At 44.3% G+C, this 20,036-nt stretch overlaps 1 protein-coding gene across 2 annotated transcripts in view; it reads right to left on the bottom strand.

Annotated features, from left to right (window-relative positions):
• SMARCB1 (SWI/SNF related BAF chromatin remodeling complex subunit B1) overlaps positions 1-17,878 on the bottom strand; it is a 73,122-nt gene extending 55,244 nt beyond the window's left edge. Inside the window, exons 1-2 of one of the 2 annotated variants that reach the window (XM_086942747.1) lie at positions 17,702-17,878; positions 1,721-1,841 (exon numbers count right to left, since the gene is read on the bottom strand). In XM_086942747.1, coding sequence (XP_086798873.1) covers positions 1,721-1,841; positions 17,702-17,791 — 211 coding nt within the window. In that variant the 5' untranslated portion in view covers positions 17,792-17,878. The remainder of the gene's footprint in view (positions 1-1,720; positions 1,842-17,701) is intronic. The other variant, XM_086942746.1, reaches the window with a different exon arrangement.
• Between the last annotated feature and the right edge of the window lie 2,158 nt (positions 17,879-20,036).

Genomic DNA, 20,036 nt, shown 5'->3' with positions numbered 1-20,036 from the left:
ACTTTAATGATCTTTGAATCACAACTAGCAAATGTCACGATCCTGGAGTGTCTCCACCAAAGATGATAATTCAGGCAGAAAAGGAAACGTACATCACTCTTTCCAATGAATGCATTTAATTGATACTTAGGAGAAGCTAAATTTAAGCCACAGTTTGCTGAAACTTCTAACATACTTTAGAAACCAGTAAAATACGGGAACACATTTCTTTTTTCAACAAGTGCGAAATTGACTGTGCTAGAAGTAGCAAGCTCCGTCAGACACAAAACATGCATTTGCAATGTAATAGGTCTCACATTCACGAGAGTTTGAGCTATTGGCAATGCAATAGCTTAAACTCTCGCAAATGCGGGACCTATTGCATTGCAAATTACTAGTGCCCATTTGGCGCTTTCACATTCATGGAGGCCGTGCACCTTTCTTTAGACAAGGTGCGTCTAAAGAAAGGGCCAACATTAAAGTGAAACCGCGGCATGGGGTGCTTTCACAAAAAAAAAAAGCATCAGTTTGCCAAGTTGACAAACAGATTTTTTTTTTTGTAAACTGCCCCATGCTGCAGTTTGACTTTAATAGAAGTCAAGCACCTTTCTTTAGACGTAGTGTGGAAAACGTGTAATAATTTCCGTTAGCATAAGCTAAAGCCATTTTGGTTCTGGCATCCATTTTGTTAGCTATGTAATTCTTTCGTCTTCACTGTTGCTTGCGCTTTTATTCTGCTGGAGTCATCAGCTTTAGTTAACTCCTTCTTCACTGGGCCAAAGCAATGTAAGTGCTGAGGAAAAGGCCTATAGTAGCTGAAATGCACCTGGTTAAAGATGTAACTGTCAACTATTTTCTGCTGTTGTAAACAGTTCTGTTCCGCCTCCCACTTTGCTGCTAAGTGATCTCCCATCTGCCCATGTTTGTCTGTAGTTATTCTTGTGTATGCTTGTACCTTCTATTTGTAACTACATGCTTACTCTGCAACAAACTCTGTACATAAGCACCATGGTCTGTGTATTCAATGTACTACCCCCTGGAACACTTGAGGGCGTTGTATGGACGGGTCCCACTCATGAGTGATTAATAAACTTGTTATTTGAATTCCAGCTTCAGTGCCAATCTCCATTTTGTTGGTCTACGTACCCGTGGACAGAGAAGGGTGACCCCTGCACCGGTGTTCCCATTAAAAGGCACATTTTCACAGTGGCTTGCCTAAAGAAAGGGGCGCAGCCTCCATAAATGGGAAAGCGCCGCTTGGGCGCTAGTAAACAAAAAACATACACATGGCTGCTATACTTAAAGAGGACCGCACTGCTACAATGAATAAAGAAATGCTGTCACCATAGTTAAAGCAGACCGCCATTAGTAAATAAAAGTGGGTGGTGTGTTGCGAAGTGGTGGGTGGTATAGGGGCAAATCATTAAACAAAATAGTGCTCACAGCCACATAAAGCAGACCGTGTAACAAGACAAGTAAAAGGTCCAATCGTTATGGCAGGTAAATGCAGACAAGGCCGTACCAAGGAGGGACTAACAAGCCTAATAACTAATAGGAAGCCAGTGTTTACGAAGGACGACACAAGCCAATTAAAAATATGGGTGGGGAGGAGGCGAGGCTTCAAAGCCATACTCCGATACTGTATGCCTCGCAGCAGCGCATGCGCTGCCCAGCCTCGACCTAAAAATGGGAAAATAGGAAAAAGAAAGGCCCGTTGATACATGAAGACATAGCTACTTACATTTTTTACCATGTGAGGAAGCTACAATTTTTTTCCTTTCTTCCACTGATGCTAGTCTTCTCCACAGAGATGGGTAACGCTTATACAGGGAGCCACGGAACATACGCAGATAATTTCCTACCTGGAAATTAAATAAGAATGGTCTTTTCCAGAGATATAATTATCAAAAACAAGCTAATGTTGAGGTGGTAAAGAAGAGCACTCACATATCATGATCCAGAACATTTCACAATTATTAACAGGACTAAAGAGCCAATAATTTATGAGCCCAGGATTGCAATATTACAGTGTTGTAGTCAGTGATTGCTCAAAATAGAATAGTGCTCCACTCCATCAGAAAATCTACAATGAGTATTTCTTGTGCAATGACCTACACAGACAAGCATTGGCATAGCCAATAGGTCTCGTCTTTGGGACCTTATAACTGTTTAGCCATGCAACATTTGATGTTGCACCAAGGATATTGTGCTGGATAACTAAACACTTATAAGGTCCCAAAGTCGAGACCTAATGGCTATACCAATGCTTATTTTCGTTTGAACCTCCTGCCCCCGGAGTTAAAGCTTATGCAAAAGCTGTCTGGATACTGTCGCTGGTTCAGTTCACCTGCTGTCAGTGATGAAGGGAGTTAGACGAACCACCCGTCAGAATGAGAGCCATGGTTTAGCCCGGAACCAGACCTATTTAAACCAATAAATAGCCAACCCGTGGAGGAGGGTTTAAGCACAAAACTACGAGCAGTGTTATATTCACAGGGCGAGACACAACTCTACTGACAATATCAATGCAGCCAGCTACAGCATGATCACCAGCGGGCCAGAAGTCAGATGTGAACAGATCAGTCGTTCACCTGATCAGCATCCGAGACTCCATCATGAACAGTCTCGTCATCAGTGTACAATCCTGGTACGAAGCGCCTCACTTCTTTCTGTCACTCGTATCACCAGCCACAGCTGCCTCCCTCCGGTGTCCTCCTCAATCCCATCTCAAGCACGCCTCCCTCCGGTGTCCTCCTCAATCCCATCTCAAGCACAATCGTGAGCAGCAATAACAGGTCGTATCAGGGCACGACCTGCAGTTACCTCCTAAAATCTTAATCCAATGTCAGTGACAGCTCCAAACTAGTAAGGTTTGAGCAGTACTTAAGGTTTGAGCAGTACTGAACTGCGCAGCGAATGCTAGTTGTCCCAGGACGCCTAAAGCACAACATCTATACACCACAATGGCATGTGCGGACTTCACAGCCAATAGGCACTTCAGAATTATGTACATCACACTTGGATTGGTTGAGGGGCTGACAATTCTCCAATCCTTTGTCACCTCACATATTATGAGCCCCTTCCCCTCTCAGGCAAATGAGACTATGTTAAGCAATGGGATTGGCTGTTATGTGACCTGGAAGTTCTAAATTTACAAGACTGTAGTCAGTCAAAAGATCGATAAACATGTATTTACGGATGGCCCATGTATGTAGCTGACGGGTGGTCAATTTAGTTCCTCGCTTGCTCTAAATCACATAGATTCTTTAGCGTTTCCCCATCCACATTTCGCAAACTGATAGAAAACATGTAACCGGAATGATTTTGATGCACTTCCAAGCCGTGTAACCTGCGCATTTCATTTGGCGCCGGTGAACAGAAAAATAACCAGCTCTGAGCTAGATAGTGAGCGCCGGGCTTGGGCAGCGCTTTATAGGGCACTTAATCTTCCCGTGCCTACCATAACGAGTGCCACAGCGAAACATCTGTTTCGAATTATCGCGTGCGTCTGGGAACGTTAATTCAAAACAGATGGTGCCTGTGCAGGTAACCGCAATCAATAGGCCATCGGCGGAGCAAAGGCAGGACATGCACCCGCCTTTGCCCAATTGCGTGCTGTCTTTCTTAGAAAGATGCACGCAAAGCCAGATAGCCTGTAACCAAAATCAAAACACAGGCACAAGCGTGTGATGAGCTTTTTGAAGCCCCTTACAAAAAGTCTCGCCAGAGCATCGCATGCGCGCTGCATTGGCGAGACCTAAAAAAGGTCAAAACCCATAACTCGTAATGAAAGAAAACTAACGACAAGCCATATCTTAAATAGTACTATCACAGATCAGGCTGATTGAGAATGGCAATGTTGCCACGTCCAGCTTACACAGCAGAACAAATTCAAAGTTACTGTACCGTGCTATTTACACGCTGCCTTGCAGAACACTAAAGAGGAACTAGGCTGCGCTTTTAATTTAACATACTTTCAAAAAAGATGGGCTTTACAAACTCCACATAGCTTGTTGTTACATTTCATACAGACCAAGTCAGGTTTAAAAGTGCTATGAAAGTGCTTTAATTATGGAAATTCGCACAAAAAATGTGGCAAATGACTCAGTTATAGTCATGGGTGACATAGGGTCATTGAAAGGTCATGGGTCGGCATCAAAAGTCAAAGTACTCTCTATGTGGAATACCAGCCGAAAATATTACTGCTCCAAACACCCAACACTTCAACAATGCCTGCACCTCATCTAGACGTGGATGCCCAGTATCTGCCTGAAGCTCACCAACACCAATAACAGAATTAACATTATCTTCAAAGTACTACACCCAACAACTAGTGCAAACTTGACTCAATGAAATGAGCCTGGATAGATCTGGCCCAAACTTTAACCGTATGCCAAGTCCAAAGGATTGCCAAGTCCGCCGTCTCATCCTCTTGCTTCAACGTACTCCGTATGCTCAAAAAAATCTTCCATTGGATCCCCACCGAAACAAGAAAGACAGTCACCCACGCACTGGTCACTAGCCGCCTGGATGATGGTAACACCCTCTACGCCGGAACCACAGCCAAATTACAGAAAAAACTCCAACGCATCCAAAACGCATCTGCCAGACTCATACTGGACATCCCTCGCCAAGCTCACATTACCGGCCACCTGAAAGACCTCCACTGGCTTCCCGTCAACAAGAGAATAACGTTCCGTCTCCTCACCCACGCTCACAAGGCCCTCTACAAACTAGGACCCGAATGCCTCAACACACGACTGTCCTTCTACACACCCACCCGCCAACTACGATCCTCCAACCAAGCGCTTGCCGCAGTCCCGCGCATCCACAGATCCACCATGGGAGGAAGATCCTTCTCCTACCTGGCGGCCAAGACCTGGAACTCTCTCCCCACTCACCTCCGCCTCACACAGAACCACATTTTCTTCAGAAAGGAACTTTAAACCTGGCTATTCGATAAATAATTCACCCCCTCTCACAAGGGCCTTGAGACCCTATGGGTGAGTGGTGCGCTATACAAATCTCTGAACTTGAACCCATGACACTGACATCACCAAGGAAACAAAAATGGCCTGGTATCTCTCGACTAAAAAAATTAAAGAACTCCTCCCAGAAAGCAACTTTAGAAATGCTATTCAAGCCCTTCTACTCTTGCATCTGGACGGCGGCAACGCCTTGCTCCATGGCATCCTAGACTCTACACAGGCCTCTCCTAAGAGCTTCCTGTATGGCGAAGATCCACTCATCAATTACTTGAAGAACTAGGACCACAACATCCCTCCCTTAATGAAACTCCACAGATTCCTTTTGCCAGCCACTACAATCTTCAAACATAGCTGCATCTTCCACAAAGCCATTCGACAAGCACCCTTGCACATCTGGCTCACAAGCTCAATCACCTCCAGTAGTTCTAGGCACACTTGCTTGAGAGACACAATCAGCAAGGGAAGGGGTGAAGAGGGTAAAGGCAACAAAAAGTTTCTCTCCATTTATACACCCAGTATACGGAGGGGCACCCGCTTCCTGTGGGGCCACCTCAAACGTGCTCCGATTTAGGAAAAATTGGAAGACCTACTTTATTTTTTTTTAATTATACTACATCACGATGAAGTAAAAGTCCACTTCTACTTTAAGCAACCAGCTAGGCCTACAATCACTTGGTAAGTCATCCATTTCTTTGACTCTGTACAGCACTCTGCTGCCTTTTGACTTGGTTTGCACTATACAAATACCTCCTACACAAATGGATATGACTCCTAAATCCCTCTTAAGAGGTCTAAACTTGTGTAGGTTTCAGTTGCTAAGTTCCAAACACCGCTCTAATACTCACAACACCCTACCTTTTATCCTTATACACATTGAAACAATGGCAAACACCCACAAACTCAATCATTTCTGATATCAATGACATGCCAACCTGAGACGAACACCGGAAAGCTTTCACCATCCGAAAGATTCACACACACAACGGTGTGCCTATATTATTTATATTTTTTATTTGCGATTCACAAAGACCACAAGTCTTTCTCCGGGAACATCAAAACTAAACACGGAGGAGCAAAACACAAGAACTTAAAAGTTAAGCAAGAGGAGCACAAATTGTGCTTTGTCATTTTGATGTTGGTTATGGATTCTATCTTTTAGCAGATAGCACAACAGTGGAAATGCTGGAATGTATACAAAAAAAGTACAATAAACATTTGTTCGCCTTATTCTGTTCTTTTAGGGCCAATCCCTAAATCAGGGACAAAACCTTAGGGGTCATCCAGGTTTAAATTACATTTAATCCGTAGAGTTTAGTGTTTCACTTTGGCGCTTCACTCTAAACACATAACTATGTTTCTTAAAATTATACTGCATCACAATGAAGTAAAATACCAATTCCACTCTATAAAACCAGCTAGGCCTACAATCACTTGGTAATGGATCTTATCTTACTATACAAATACCACATGCACAAATTCATAAGTCTCCTAAATCCCTCTCGAGAGGTCTAAACTTGTGTATGTTTCAGGTTGTTTAGCTGCTAACACTGCTCTAGCCATACCTTATATCCTTCTATGCATTGAAATAATTGCAAACACCCACAAATTCAATAATTTGACATCAGTGACACACCAACCTCGAAGGAACACTGGATAGCTTTCACCATCCTAAAGATTCGCACATGCCCACCCTCAAAATACAATCCGAGGACACCTATCTAGCCCGCTCATGAGCCCTACACCCTCTCCCCTCAAGCTCAACTCATCTCTAGCCCGACCTTCTCCCCACACTTTCTACTCAGACCACCTACATTCGAACAACACAGTCCTGAGCACCCACACTCCATCTGACCCATCAACTCAATCCACACTCACTCCTTTCTAAACCTCGCCAGAATTCAGACTAGGCGAGATTACTCAAGAACTGCAACAACTGAAGGCAAATCTACAAAGTCTTATGTATCACCGCAGAGTTAGGGTACAATTGGTGGGCCAACAGGACACCAGGAAAAAAATAGGCACATGCACTCCCAACCTAATCAACACTAAACAAAGTGCCATCTCAACCCCCCAGCTAGCAGGAGTCTGTTAACCTCAACGTCACCCCACTTGATATGGAGAACTATACCCTATCCCACCTACTCCAGTCGGCCTAATAGGCTAAAAGATTCACCTGTCAGACAGTGACTTTCACTCCCTCCTCCTCATACAATTCTACAAACTAAGGCAATCAAGACAATTTGGGTCATATCCAAACAATTCCTGCAAACCCATACAGAGAACTTAGGTTCAAACACAGAGCTGGTAACAAGTCTAACCTCCTGCTAGTTCCCTTAACTCAGTCTTCCTCAGTGGACACTAAACCACACCTGAAATGTATGTTAATCAACTGCAGATCAGCAGAGACACGTAGCGGATATCGCTGGCTCATCCTTGCAAAACAGCTCAACCTCTTAATTGTGACTGACACTTGGCTAAGTGACTCTTCGAGCACCAATCCTTGCTATACAAGTCCCAACCAACCATGAGATCAAAAGGTTAGATAGACTAGCAGATCAGGTGGAAGTATTGTCTGTATTCACTGTAACGGTCTCTCAGTGTAACAAGCACCAAATGATGCTCTGGCCCCATGGTACTGAGAGTTTGGGCCGCCAGCGGCCCACCAGACCTTGCTTGTCAAGCCAAGCACAGCTGCTCCATAGCGCGATCCCCTAGGCCGCTCGAGCATCGCAATATCAACTTTACTGTGCATGCTCCAGTGGCCCTCTTTTGTGTTTCCTGAAAGACTCAGTGACTACACGCGTATGGCAAGTGGCCCGTCACAAACATTTGTGATAAACTTGCGGAATGTGTGCATTGGGTCTCTGTGGCTTGAAGTCACAGCCTTTTAGATTAAAGAAAACAACAACCAGCTGATGGCAGGCACTTCGCTTACACTCACAGTGTGATTGGCAGAGAAGAACCTATGAAGTAGCTACCACGGCATGGTGAATGGATGCCTTGCAGGCCAGGCTCCTCAAATCACAAAATTAGAATGAGTCCAGAACCTGCCACTTGGTGGGGAATGGAATGGACCAGAGGACTGTATTTCAAGCCACATGCAGCAGTCACAGACAGAGTAGGAGCGTGGTCAAGACTGTTCGCAAATCAAATTAAAAAATGACTCCCCTGCTTGAGGCGGGGCGGTTTCCCTATGTGCCTGGGTGTATGCATACAGGAGTCATTTTTCTAAAATGAAAGGTTCTATGCAAAAGCAGTATGTGCATTTACATAAACAGACAAAGTGATGATTGGGGACACCTAACAATCCTGGTGCTTTTTCATCAAAATGACAAACATCTGTTTTTGGGACTTCAGTTTATTTAATTAAAAAAAGGAGAAGTTGGTTTGTGGAGGCAGTACGGTTTAATTTCAAATAAGGTCAAGATCTTGTTTGGGGATTTTTTGTACCTAAAATGAAAATCTTTTATGGGAAAGAAAAATGTGGTTTCAGAAAATGTAAAGCTGATGTCTAGGGACGAACAAGCTTATCCGTCAAAAACTAAAATAAAGTATTGAAAGACATAATGAGTCATAACTGACAAGTTAATGTTTGCATTTCCAGTGTTTTTCGAAAATATTTTACATTTTACTGATTGTTCATACTCAGTCAGGCAATCTTAATGTTGCTGTAACTTGGTCGGTGCTACTGGGCATTTCATCACCGAATTTCATAGAACTATTTATGACACCGATTGTCGGAGGGCTAAACCTGAAGGGTGATGTAGGAACCCACAGTTACCACACGAAAAACAGTCTGCTCTATCTTTTAGCTGAATGCAGTTAAGTCGTTTGATAAAAAAATTACTCTTGCCAGGCCATGCGCTAGTACATGGATCATGTGTGAAAGAATGGTCCATGTGCCATAGCAAGTTTAGTATTATGTAAACACATGATCCATGTATTATTTACCTACTTTGAATAATATGAAAATAAAAATGACTTGTTTAAATATTTTGGACCATGTTAGTGGATGGCCTAGCAAGAATTTTTTTTTTATAAAGCGACTTAACTGCGTTCAGCTAAAACATAGAGGTAGAGCAGACTGTCTTTCGTGAGCTACTCTCCGATTTTCCCCTATTGCTCTACCTATATTCATTTAGGGGTACCCCTTTTTCCTAGTGGTCGGAACCCACAAGGTCATGTAACCCGAGGGGCTGTTCTACTTTCTGAGCCTTTAGGACCGTGGTACTCCAAGTACTGCCCGTGGGCCACCAGCGGCCCAGCAGACTATGCTTGGCGGCCCATTTTCATGGCCTAGTTCTTGCTTGGGCAAGACAAGCACAGCTGCTCCATAGAACGATCCCCCGAGGGTTTCAGTAAACACAAAAGTGGGCAGCTCAAGCTTCGCAATATCAACTTTACTGCTAATGATCCAGTGGCCCTCTTTTGTGTTTACTGGAAGCCTCAGTGACAACACACGCTTGGCACTGGTGTGAGGCAAAGGCCCTTTAACCCCTTAAGTACTGATGACGGAACCGCTCCGTCATCAGCTGCGGTGGCACTGTGCTGATGACGGAGCGGTTCCGTCATGGCCCGCCCGCCGCTCATGCGCGGCGCGAATTCTGCGCCTGCGCTGAGCGTTCTATTGAGCGGGCGGGGCCATGACGGAACCGCTCCGTCATAAGCGCAGCGCAACCGACGCTGGTGACGGAGCGGCTCCGTCACCAGCATGCGCCCGCCGCTCTTCCGCCCCGCCCCCTCAGCACTGCGGCGGAATAGCCGCCGCAGTGAAGGGGTTAAAAAAGTCCGCTATTATGCATTTACAGCTGACTTTTGAGGAGCCTTTCAACAAGCTTCCTGCTACCTTTGCTATGACATCACCTCCTGCAATGTCCACGCTGCCTGCAGCCTGCTCTCTTTGATCTGCCAAAAGGACTGCACAGGCAGCAGGGGGCCTCCCGTGGATGGGGCTAGTCTGCCCCCCCCCCCCTCTCCACCTCTCAGACCAGCTTGTTTCACTTCTTTGGCAGCCTGTATGCCATCAGCCAGCATGCCCTCCTCGTCAGGAATCCTGCATGCCCTGTGAAATCTGCCTGCGGGTCATAACAGTGGACTGTTTTTTAAATTTTTGTGGGCCTGTTTTACAGTCTGCTGGGTCAGGTTTTACTGTTGGTTTCCCGGATATTAACAATAACGTTGTGTGCAGCAAGCTCAAATCAATGCAGTTTCCCATACCTTGCAAAAAACGTATACAGCATGTTTTTACTAAATAAAAGCTGCCCTAATTTGTTGTAATGGGACCTGTTTTTAGTTTTCCAATTTACTAAAGAGGACACTTATTTTAGTATAGGGGCCTACTTTTGTGTCCCAGTTTGACCCTGTCCCTAACGCCCCAATGTTACTCCATGTCTCTTTTTAAAATGTGAAATCAGCCTCCCTACTCTGTATCCAGTTGTTTTAAAATAGTAGTGATTGTGTGTGCTGGTTTTTTTTATTCTCTAGTAGCCCCGCCCCTACCTGCAGGCTCATCTGTGCAGCCCTCAGCCACAAACCAGACTGTACTTTTGGCCCCGGAAAAAAAGTTTACGTTTAGGAGTACTCATGCTCTAGCCTCATGTAACTACTTCTTCATCGATATAATGAGTGAGAAGCCACTATTCAAAATACACACGATCTACCATACCCCCGAAGACAACATCACATTCATTGAACAAATTAGGGAAATCATCTCATCCAACATAGACCAACACTGCACCCAGATCTTTCTCAGATTTCAACCTCCACTGGAAAGACCCAAATGATCAGGCTTTAAACAGCCTCAAAGCCTTCCTAACTTCCCAAATATGTGGCAGTCCTACCCACAATATGGGTGTGAGCTTGGATCTAATCATTACCAAAGCCAACTCCACTCAACTTGAATCTATTGTCCTGTGTGACTGTACAGACCACCACCACATCATCTTCCTCATTATGAAATCGGTTAGAACAAAAAAGGCTCAACTAAAGAAACCTCTACAGTGGAAAAGGAGCTTGCAAAACATAAACCTGATAGAACTGACATCCCTTAGCAATAACATTTTGCCTCCTCCAGTAAATATGTCAGCTTTCCAAGACCTTACAGATCACTACAATAATTCCATGATGAACATTCCAGACACGCTCGCACGCTTACAGCTAAATGTCCCCAAAATCTCCAAACCATGGTACAATGGGTGCCTACATACAGACGGACCTAGTCTGAGACAAGCAAAACAATTATGGAGATTCTCACCATCCACCGAACACTCAAGCGTTAGAAATCGCAGAGGAGCACTTATAACAAGCACATCAGAAGTTGGAATGGAAATTTCTTTAAAAGCAAACGAGATAATGCCAGATATTGACCTAGAACACTGTTTGAACTTGTCAAACAAACCAATAAGCAATCCCAACCTTTCCCAAGTGGGTCTTATCCACAACCAAATTGTGAAGAATTTGCCTCCTCCTACCTGGGAAAGATGGAAATGATTGAAAGTGAATTAAGGAAAGCAATGGAGCACCTTCCAATCGCACCATTTATCCTCCCCCCACCCCCCTCTCCTCCCCAGATAGCTGAGCCCCAGCCTCCAAATAATCCTCCCCAAAAATAACTCCTCGTGGAGCACCTTCAAAACCTTGGATGAAGCCGCCATTCTAGTAAACTTGTAAATTGATACTTGTATAGCGCACTACTCACCCGCAAGGGTCTCGAGGCGCTTGTACGAATACCGCTGTGGAACCCATCCTGGCTTTCCCTGTGAGGTGTCCACTCCTGGGCACCCCCAAGGTGGAGGCCAGGCATCCTTAGCGTTGTGGGGGACGTTGTGGGGGTTAAGCAAGCTATTGCCCAGAGTTGAAGAGTGGGACTCCATGATTGGAATAGGCACCAAGGCGAGAATTATCAGGTCCGTGGAATTTTGAGCCCAAGACCCGCAGAGGCGGGGAATTGAACCCTGGTCCCGGGCTAGCCCTCTGCATCAGGGTCGGCCGCTTTAATCATTGAGCCACACTTCTCCAAATGCTAACAACACTAAAACATTCAAAGCACTTCAGTGTCCCTCTGCCATCAAATATCTACTGCAAGATTAAATTGTGGCTACTCCCACTTTAGGTGTCTGGTGGCTCAGTGGACTAATGCATCCACTGCAGGGGCCTGTGTTCGACCTCATGGTCACAGGTTCAAATCCCGGCAGGTCCACTCAGCCTTTCATCCATCTGAGGTCGATAAAATGATACCATTGAGTTGGGCAACAATAAACATCTGTTATTCAGAGCCAAGAGACCTATGGGTAAACGTGCACTTTACAAATACACAGGATATGTTATGTTTGGACCCAGATAATAAATGCCTAACTGCTGCAAGATACCATACATGACTGGCTAAAGTTAGGGCAGGTAACGCTCATTAAAAAAAACATGGCGGTTCAAATGGGCTTTAACAACTTTCGTCCAATTTCCAACATCCCGATGCTGGCAAATCTCCTGGACAAATGTGTCCATGTCCAATTACCCAAACACAGTAAATAACAAGGACCCCCTGTTCAGAAACTTAATTCACAGTACAGGGAAATAAACAGTGTAAACAAATTGGCTAATGGTCAACATAAATCAGGGAAGAAAAGTAAAAAAGACACCAAACCAATAATTAAAAAAGTATGAAATTTCATTTAATTAATCCACCAAAAATCCATGTTTAAAAACAATTAATAAAATACAAAAATAATACACAGTAAATTTGTTAAAAACAACTAACTAATGCAGTATTCAATATATCCCATACAAATTTTTTTGTAACATAACATCTATTTTGTGGCAAACAGGTAGTATTGTTCGACGCGCGTTTCGGCGTTGTTTAGAACGCCTTCTTCAGGAACCACAATGTTATCAACAAAATAGGGAGTAGTAAATGCAGTGGATATAGCCCATATCGATCAAAGTCTTGAGGAAACAGTATAAGTTTCAGGACGGTCAGAAAATGAATTTTGTGATGTGGATGGCTTCTTACGCAACTAGCCTGGATAGATGATATGTCTATCTAGCATGTAATGCCTCCATTTTCAGTTTCGGGAAAAACTGCTAGCTGTATTTTCGTAGCGAGAGTAATAAGGCCGGTAAATTAGGTGTACACAATGGCTGCGGGACGCCAGCAGTCTGTTTCAGCGCGGGTCCCGCAGGTTGCAGTTAACGGATATATCAATACCGTTAAGAGAAAACAGGAATTACCCTTCCTATTCCGATTTCTAACGGCACCTCTGACATATCGAAAGCGGCATTCCTCTTTCAGTGAGAGAATTACGAACCGCCCTGAAGGAAGCCTGCATTTTTAATCTCGTCTGACGGATACACCATTTTATCTACGAACACCTAATTTACCGGCCTTATTACTCTCGCTACGAAAATACAGCTAGCAGTTTTTTCCGAAACTGAAAATGGAGGCATTACATGCTAGATAGACATATCATCTATCCAGGCTAGTTGCGTAAGAAGCCATCCACATCACAAAATTCATTTTCTGACCGTCCTTAAACTTATACTGTTTCCTCAAGACTTTGATCGATATGGGCTATATCCACTGCATTTACTACTCCCTATTTTGTTGATAACATTGTGGTTCCTGAAGAAGGCGTTCTAAACAACGCCGAAACACGCGTCGAACAATACTACCTGTTTGCCACAAAATAGATGTTATGTTACAAAAAAATTTGTATGGGATATATTGAATACTGCATTAGTTAGTTGTTTTTAACAAATTTACTGTGTATTATTTTTGTATTTTATTAATTGTTTTTAAACATGGATTTTTGGTGGATTAATTAAATGAAATTTCATACTTTTTTAATTATTGGTTTGGTGTCTTTTTTACTTTTCTTCCCTGATTTATGTTGACCATTAGCCAATTTGTTTACACCAATTACCCAAACACACAGACCATTTTCAACTCAAAGTAAACCCAATCCGCTTCCTTCAGAGCCACGGCACTGAATCGGCTCTAACAAACAGTCAACAACGCACTAACAGAGCTGGACCAATGTGTAAGACTCTGGAACAGTTACTAGATTATCCGCCACTGTTCTTATATGATGCCGATTTCGCACTGAAGGAGCCACTGTGTGCTACTATTAATCAATGTCTTTGTAATGTATTAAAGAAAATGTAAATAAAATAGTTATAAAAAACAGCTGGACCAGAATGAATCCTGCCTTATAATCCTCTAAGACCTCTCGTCAGCTTTCGATATGAACAAATCAGACAGCCTCTCAGACTTACTGTAAGACAGGATGGGGCTATCAGGATCTGTCCTAAAATTGTTTGCCTTGTTTCTCCACAACAGAACTCAAAGGATCAAGGTGAATCAGTCCCAGTCCAATCCCACACAATTCATACTAGGCATCCCAGAGAGGTCCGCGCTCTCACCCACTCCCTTTACCTATTCATGGAACTTCTTACTGAAATTATCTAACATCCACTATCACATGTATGCTGATGACAACCAGCTTTACCTGAAACCCTCCTCCCCAGTTTATATCAGGTCTCTCAACATAACGCTACAAAAAACCCACAACTGGCTGATCAGCAACCACCTCAAACTCAACTCTCCAACAACAGAACTCCTCTCAATCTCCCCTCCCAAACAGTCATGCACCAATGAAGATTGGACAAAGCAACTAAAAGCTCTTAATTGTTTACCATAGGTTATAAATCCCACAAGATGATTGGGAATAACGGAAGAAGAACCTGAATATGAAGGAATACACCAGTACAATTACTAAAGGTGCGAATTACAAATCAATATCCTTAGACAAACAAAGCACTTCCTCCCACCAGACAACTTCAGGTCAGCTGTTCAAGCTCTAATGATTTATTGGCGGGATTATCGAAGTGTAACCCTTTGTGTCTTACCTAGATCTAAGTTGGCTGCACTAAAGGCATCTCTCAACTCTGCAGTAAGGCTTGTCATGGGATCTAAAAGAAACTACATCTCTCCAGTTCTGAAATCTCTTAAATGACTCCCTTATGATGCAAGGATACAGTTAACAATTGTGTGTGTGACCCATAAAGCCCTACACTTCAACACCTAGATGTATCTTGCACGAAAACGTGAGCTTTTTGGCGGCTTTAGATCCTCTAGAAGCACCAAGCACTTGATTGTTCAAACCACAGAAATTTTACACACAAAAAAACCTACAACAAAGCCTTCTCTGGTATTACACCGTGAATTTGGAACTCTCTACCCCCAGCAATCAGATTGAACCCATCGAATGCATCATTCAAAAAAAGAATTTATAGTGCTACTGATGAACAAATCTCTACTCCAGAATCTATAGGACTATTGCAAGCCCAGGTTCAGTACAATATTAGCAGCTATGTTTGTACATGACTGTATATATGCCTAAGTATGTAATCTATGTATATGTCAGCTTGGACCTTGCAATGGCAGCCTCCATACATCAGAAGCTGCTACGACCTATACCAAATATATTTTGTGTGCTTTCTTGGATCTTTTCACATGATCATCTGTAAAGCGCTCTGCTACCCCGTGGGTCATGTTTGCGCTATATAAAACTTTATAAATAAATATCATGGCTCTCAAAACTGTTCTAAAACTCATATCTGGCAGTGAACCTTTAGATGCACGGCTCTCTGAGGGAACCTACAGTCCCACAGCAGAAAATGAAACATGTTCCTGTCCAGCCTCAAGAAGTTGGAATGAATTCCCAGAAAACCGAAGACTGGTCCCTAAGCTTCTATCATATTAAAAGACTATAAAAACCCACCTGTTCAATTTACACCTAGCATCTAGATAGTGCTTTATCTGGAACATTGCTACTGGATCTGATTGTTGTCAATGTCTTTTTGTTAATCTACTATGCTACATCTCTGGTGCGAAGCACTTCTGTGCCTGCCTGGCTACGTCCATGCTACATAAATACCTTTAATAAATACATTAAAATAAATAGGATTCAGATAACCCGTCAATCCTGCACTTCCATTATAGCAGTACATCTACCACTTTATTAACTTTGTGCCCCAGCCCTGGTTTGCACATCTCCCATCTTTTTTCTTTCTAATATTTTTCAGTTGTGCCTCCTCTACTCCCCTAGTATATCCTACTTCTTAAACCTATCAATATCACTTTCATTCACAGATGCACTCACATTATCTCTATGACTTTCTACCAGTCTGTTCTGTTGAGCTCCATCCATCAATTCATCCCTGGGAGTCAGAGAAGAGAAGCTTCAATGATAAGGGTTTGAGAAGGACATGGAACCCAGGAGGTCTTAGGGGGAAATAATTTTTGGTTTGGGCAGAGTAAACTAAGGGAAACGTAGATACGGGGAAAGTGGGACTCCCACAAATGAGTGGCAATGGGCCAAGAAACATAAGCCAGTGCAGGGACACTGCATCTAATAATGACAGAAACAGTGCAAGACATGGCTAGACATGTTACAACACAAGGAGACAGGAAAACAAGAACCCAGGGTGGCTAATTTCTGTTAGCTTTTACAGCCAGGAACAATACTTCCTCAATGATAAACAAAAGAGCCACAAACACGTCACTTGAAAAACTGACACTCAACATAGGTCATTTGAAAGGCCATATGACCCATTACTCCTACGAAACAACACTGCTATAGCTGACAAAGTTTAGGCAGAGGGCCTTAATACCTAAACAGCCACTGCAAACAACCATACAAAGAAAACCAACCACACACAGGTTACATATGAAGGAGGCTAGAAAAAAAAACACCCCCTTTACGACAAACCTATGTGAGGATAACCCAAACTCTCCAAACTACCGACCCACACCAACTTAGTTCAGTAACAAAATCTTCCACAACTAATGTCACGAGGCCAACTAATCAGCCAAAAGCAGAGCAATAGCAATACAGAGTGACAGATCATGGCTCCCATGTCAAGGCACTACATGTACGTTGCTTTTCCATATGGCTCCGATCGGCAAAGCTCTCCCAGGGTATACACATCAATTACTCTCATAGGGATGTGCCCTTCATGCACCTGGCAGATGTCTCTTCTGCACGGCCTCATAACGCTCACAGGTGAGGTGCTCACGGAGATTTATTTTCCATCACAGCACCCTATTCCCTCGGCTCTTCGCGTAGTTCCCTTTCCATACCCCACATTTCATGCGCATATGGTCAATGTTACTCACAGGAATGTAGAGGGTGCCATACTAATGGCGACGTTGTGCTACATGAGTGTCATTTAACAAGAGTAATACAGCATACGCCCAATAACGGGTCTCCTTCCACCACAGTCCTCCCCTCACTATTCCCAACCTCTCCATGCCCCATGGAGGATAACTTAAGTATTCTTCATCCAAGAATGTCTTCTGCATAGCCATGGGAGGGATCCCCTCTTTGTAACACACTATGGGATCTCTCAATCATAATATACACTGGGGCCTCTTCATATTCTACCTTGTCCCAAACCAACATAGGATTTCTTCTCACTAACCTCACCAACGCTCCCATACAAGCTCAGCATGCCGAGGCCCACACAGAGCTTCCTTCCTTACACTACACAAGGGTATCTTCTCTGTACCCCTGCCCCTTTTCCCCAGTACCCACTTTAGATTTCTCATCCCCGTGCTCCTGACAACGCGCCCATCACCAAGACCCCCAGAAGGCACTAGCTAGCCCAACTAAGGCCAAGCCTTTGTCTTCTTTCCTTCCTTCCGGGGGCTCCCAATGGCGGGACAGGCCCACCCGCACCTCGGAGCCGATCATGAAGAAGTCTCCGCCCTCCTCCAGCTGAAACTTAACGGGCTTCTGGCCGAAAGTCTTGCTTAGCGCCATGATCATTCTGGCGGACTCTATGCGCTTTCAGGCCCAGTTCTTCACTCCCGGCTGCCGGCCTCCCTCCGCACGCACAGCGCATGCGCTGCGCATAGGTCACGCGCTGAGGCGCAACGGAAGGGGCTCGTGCATGAAAATCAGAGGCGGCGAATGGAAACCAAAAATTAGTGGAGTAGGTAACGTCCCGCTGTTAACGGCGACTAACTTGCAACATGAATCCTACGTATTTGTTCAATATTATTAACACAAACTATTTGAGACCCCCATTCGTGTTCTCTTTTTTTCCATAAATTAAAGAATGCGTGTTTCCACAGTGTTTCGAAGCTCTTTCTTGTTAAACACAAACACATCACATGAAGTGCCTCTGCTTCTTTTCCACTTGTGTTACTATAGTTTTCAAACGTATTCTTTGGTGGCGTCTTCTATATGGAAAAATACTCCAATCCAACATGGCCGCCACGTTTGCAATATAGTTGGGGGCGGCTTTAGAGAAGGTTTCCTTTTGTGATTGGTCTTTCGGGAGGAGAGATGGGCAGTGATCAAATAATTTTCTCGATAGTTTTTCTCCTACAAGGGTGGGAATAGGATGCTTACAGTGTCCGTGTAGTGTGTGTGCTTCGAGGTGTTGTTTTTATTATTTTTTATTGTTATTATTATTATTATTTTTTAGTTTTATTTATATAGCACGAGCTACACCCGTGGGCATCAGAGCACTTTACAAATTTTACACATAGATCGATTACCGAAAATAATTCCATAGCATAGGACTTTATATGAGTTACATATGCATGGTTTACATCATTTAGTAGGCATATATCAGAAGCGGGAGAAGAAGTCATAACATACAGGACAAGAAGAAGGTAAAGAGGACTCTGTGGTGTCAGGCCTCAGGCCCGCATGGTACCCCAGAGGCCTAACAAGGGCTGCAGAATGTAATATGCCACCCCAGGGAAGCCTCCAAAAATGACGCCACAGGACTGCTACTGCAGCCTGGGTAAGGTGGTGCATGCACCCCTTACTAAGATATAGGTTACCTATATCTACCTTTAAATCACTGCACATAGAAACCTATCAGTCACTCCTGTAGCAGGCCTTACCAATCCTGAAGGCAGTGTGCTTGGGTTCATGTGAGAGGGTGCCTATGCATGAGGAGGACCCCTCTGCAGCCTTCCGAATCTATTCTCTGGGGCTGTTCTGTGATGCACCCATACCATATACTCTTGAGTGCATTATAACCTCACGGTAAATGCTAACTTTGGAATGGCTGCATGGAAATATGTCGGGTTTGGTGTCAAACACTTTGGAATCCTACCCCCCCCCTCCCGCCAGTCCAGGAGGCGGGGGTAGAATTCCACCCTTCTAGAGGGAGAGACATGTACACACTGGTCTAACCGGTAATAGTTTAAAAGAGTCCTGGCATCACAAAATGGATGCTGTAGCCCCAGACACAAATCTGGCCTCCTGCTGCTGACCAAAACTCCAGCAGGGGAGGCCTGGACAATAGGTTTCCTGTCACAGGGAGTTTTAACCACCTCCCAGACATGCTTTAGTGTATTGGGGCTGGGTGGGTGCACTCTGAAAGTGCTTTAAAGTCTGCACTGGGGCACATTTGGTGTCCCTGTGCATAGCCCAGTTCAAACCGGTTGCAGGGTCTACCAGCCCCTGCTCTGGCGCAAAACTGGACAACGGAAATGGGTTTAGCCACCCCTCTTTTCAGACCCTCCCATAGGTGGGTCCCCAGAGTATGTCTAACCCCTTTCTTAGGTATAAGTAAGGAACCGCTGGCAACAGGACTTTAGATAACACCTGGATGAAACTCTGAAACTTAATCCTGGATCTTCCACACTCTACTAAAGACTAGAGGACGGAAGAATCTCCCTTGGGGTCAAGGAGTGACTCCCCTGCTTGGCAGGCACCAACAAAGCATATTGCCGGTCTGCATTTCCAAAGCTCCCGCTGGACTTCAAAGTATTTGCAACACAGGAAGAGGATTTCCAGACTTCTCAGAGGACGACCGAGTCCCCAGCAAATCTTAGACCCGCAGCCCTCGTGAGTGACGTGGAACCGGAACTCCTGGACACTGCCCATTTGCAAGTGCATTGACTTCTCAACTCTCTTGAAGTCGAGCGGTTGGTTACTTGTAGCCCAAGCTCCGAGCACCATCTGCACCAAAGATTGTGGGCCTACACTCCACCAACGTTCCATGAGCCCGCTTCTTGCATTTCCGCTCGAGGCTCCATCGCTATCTCTG

This window comes from Lissotriton vulgaris, chromosome 11 (assembly GCF_964263255.1).
Source record: "Lissotriton vulgaris chromosome 11, aLisVul1.2, whole genome shotgun sequence".
Taxonomy (NCBI): domain Eukaryota; kingdom Metazoa; phylum Chordata; class Amphibia; order Caudata; family Salamandridae; genus Lissotriton; species Lissotriton vulgaris.
Note: the sequence above shows the minus strand (reverse complement) of the source record. Positions and strands in the feature narration are given on the sequence as shown.